The following is a 3,020-nucleotide window of genomic DNA, read 5'->3' as shown; positions in this document are numbered from 1 at the left end:
CATCCCAAGCGGCAACGGACTCCGCTACTCGTGATCCTAGCAGAGTGACGGGGAACAATGATGCCATAAATTGATTAGGACACACACACGAGTCAGGCCACAAATTGATTCCGTATAGAAAGTGATGGATACAACACATACAGCTCAGGATGGTCGTCTTTCATGCCCTCGTTTCTTAGCAAAATATGGTAATTAGAACCGATGCATTGTGAGCGGTCATAAAAAACTAGTATCTCACACGTATTGAAAAATTGGCCATAAGAATAACATGCAAAAGGTCAACCCATCAAATGTTTAGCAAGAGGATATTTCCAATAATGTTTTTTCCCTTGTTTGAACCAATGGTGGCACGAAAAAATGGAAGTTTGCTAGGCATGAGCATGCCAACATATTGGGAAACCTTGAAATAAGAGACCACATTTTAACCACGACCAAACTTGGTAATAGGGTAGATTTTAGTAATCACCCAAATATACCCAATGAACAAAGAAGTTCAACGGAACCTTCTAGTTTTCCTAGCATGTGGTGGTGGGTGCATCGTCTCGGTCATGGTTGAAGCATCAATTGAGTGTACCAGATCAATACGGACGTTGATAGCGAGTAATTCACCAAAAATCAACTCCTGCGGCACCGTCAGGAACATCCCCTGCCCCGGACTTGGGGTGCCATCGAACATTGCGTTGTTGCTTACGGTCGAAGACATCATGACAACCTTGTCCTTGTTGCCACCTGGGTGCACCACCGAGAGCTTACACCAAAACCGGGTAGCTACGATGGCGGTGTTGTTTGCCCTTACACACACCAGCGACACCACTGTGGCAGCGGCACCGAGCTCAACCAGAGTGACCAGGAAGACATTCTGGTCCTCCTGCCCAACGATGACGTGCCAACACTTTGAAAGTGGGAGGCTGAGGTTCCATGACCGGCCGTAGCGAACGTAGGTGATGGGCCGAGAGTGAATAGTGGCAAAGTGCTCGACAAGCCCTGGTGGGGCACCTAAGAAGCCACAATCGGACTCCGGGCACTTACAAGGTGCAAAATGGCATGCACGCATGTGTGCATCAGGCTGATGGTACACGACATAGCTATCGCAACCAAAGTCCTTGCAGGAGCACAACACCTTGGATGCGCAAATGAAGGCACCCAACCCACCACAGTGAATGCTGGCAACACCGCACATCTCGTCATGGCTCTTGCGGCAGTGGCAACACACAGCATGTCCGGATGCGCACTGCGACCGCAAAAACAAGCAAATCTCGAGATTAGATAAAAGAAAACATCTAAATCCAACCGAAAACAAATCTATGTTGTATTTACCACGAATACGGGTGGTTTGAGGGGTAGGCAACAAGCCTGGCAGTGGAGCAACGTCACATCGACCCTCACATCAATCTGCGATGGCATCTCGTTTACCAACGGCACCAAGGCTTGCACGATTTGTGCCATGAGCCAACTCCCCATCCTCAAGATCTTCAGTTACTTGTTGTTGCCTGTTTGGTTTCATCACAGGAACAAGGGCTTGTTTCCTCCCCTTCTTAGCGTTGCGCTTGCCATCGCCTACCGACATCAATGGCAACATCCTCTTGTCCTGCCCAACCATGCCTCTCCTTGGTCTAATTCTAACCTGATTTCACGCACACCAATAGATCTTGTGATGAGATCTAGATATATGACTCAAGGAGGGGATATATATTTAGTATTAATACGCCCTTGGTTTACACCATGGATCATAAGCCCTGTGTTTCTCCCCAAAACTAGACCATGTGCAATTATAATTGTCATTGAATAATTCCCTTCTTAAATCCGTCATGATTATTTTCCCTATCGATTACTTTGTCCTTTTAAATTTGAGTTTCTTAGCACATATGTTGTCACCCCAAAAAGGCATTTTTACCCCCGGAATCTTTGAGTCCCCCCTATTGTTTCGTAGGTAATCAACACATTGAATTTCAGTTTTACAACCCAAGTCGTGGTTATCAACTACCTAAAGGTATCGCTTGAGGAGAGTTAAGAATGCCAGTAAAAACAAATTCAATTTTATGCCCGGGAGATCGACTACAGAGGCCATTTTCTTACTTCGCCAACTTATGGAGAGATATAGGGAGCAAAGAAGAACCTACATATGGTTTTTATAGACTTGGAGAAGGCATATGACAAGATACTAAGGACGGTCACGTGGTGGCCCTGGAGAAGCACAAAGTTCCAACAAAGTATATTACCCTCGTAAGAGATATGTAGGATAATGTTATGGCAATATTACAGACACCTCCAGAATATTCCGAGACACTCCAACCAACTTTTGGAAACTTCTTCCTTATTATCTTCATTCAGATACACATTCTATATGTAGCTGGCTCTTAAGTGTGTGACCATGTGGGTTCGGATCTATGCGCACACGTTTAGAACACCTTCTAATACAACAAATGATAGCGGACAGTTGATTGCCGTACCATTCCCCGCATGTATCACGCAAATCTTTTATCATGTGAACCTTAGGTATTATTTTTGATATTCGCCGTATTGCTTATCGATGCTTCACATAGACCAAGGTGAAGCTCTTATGTTATCCTCATTACCCAGCATGTACTCTTTACTCATTCCATATCATCGGTGTTCCTGTGACGTAATGACTTAGTCACTTGTCCATAGTATTGATTGAGTGGGCGCCCATAGTGTATTTCTCCATCGTTTGACTAGAAATTTCCTTAACTACTTCATACGAACACCCAAATACTATCCGGTACGAACGAAGATCGACTTTATAATTACTCGGTCACTAGGTTACGTTTGAAGATTCTTGTAACGTATCATATTGTATCCATGTCCATATAAGTCCTATGGTCTAACGATCTTAGACACGGTAAAACTTATGTTATTTGAAGAAGAACCGATAACTAGATTGGCGATGTGTTTCGCGGTATATCAACTTGAGGTCATTCCAACCGCCTGCGTTCAACTAACAAAGTGGTTTACCTATATCACTGGTAACCTCATAACAATTACTATTTCCTATAGTTAGG

At 44.2% G+C, this 3,020-nt stretch overlaps 1 protein-coding gene across 1 annotated transcript; it reads right to left on the bottom strand.

The window, feature by feature from the left end:
* Nucleotides 1-493: 493 nt before the first annotated feature.
* On the bottom strand, nucleotides 494-1,461 carry LOC127329537 (E3 ubiquitin-protein ligase SINA-like 10). The gene is made up of 2 exons (XM_051356042.2): nucleotides 1,318-1,461; nucleotides 494-1,231 (listed from the first exon to the last, which is right to left on the bottom strand). The coding sequence occupies exons 1-2, from the start codon at nucleotides 1,459-1,461 to the stop codon at nucleotides 494-496; spliced, it is 882 nt and encodes a 293-aa protein (XP_051212002.1).
* Between the last annotated feature and the right edge of the window lie 1,559 nt (nucleotides 1,462-3,020).

Source organism: Lolium perenne, chromosome 2, assembly GCF_019359855.2.
Source record: "Lolium perenne isolate Kyuss_39 chromosome 2, Kyuss_2.0, whole genome shotgun sequence".
NCBI classification, from domain to species: Eukaryota; Viridiplantae; Streptophyta; class Magnoliopsida; order Poales; family Poaceae; genus Lolium; species Lolium perenne.
This window is presented reverse-complemented; position numbering and strand designations above follow the sequence as displayed.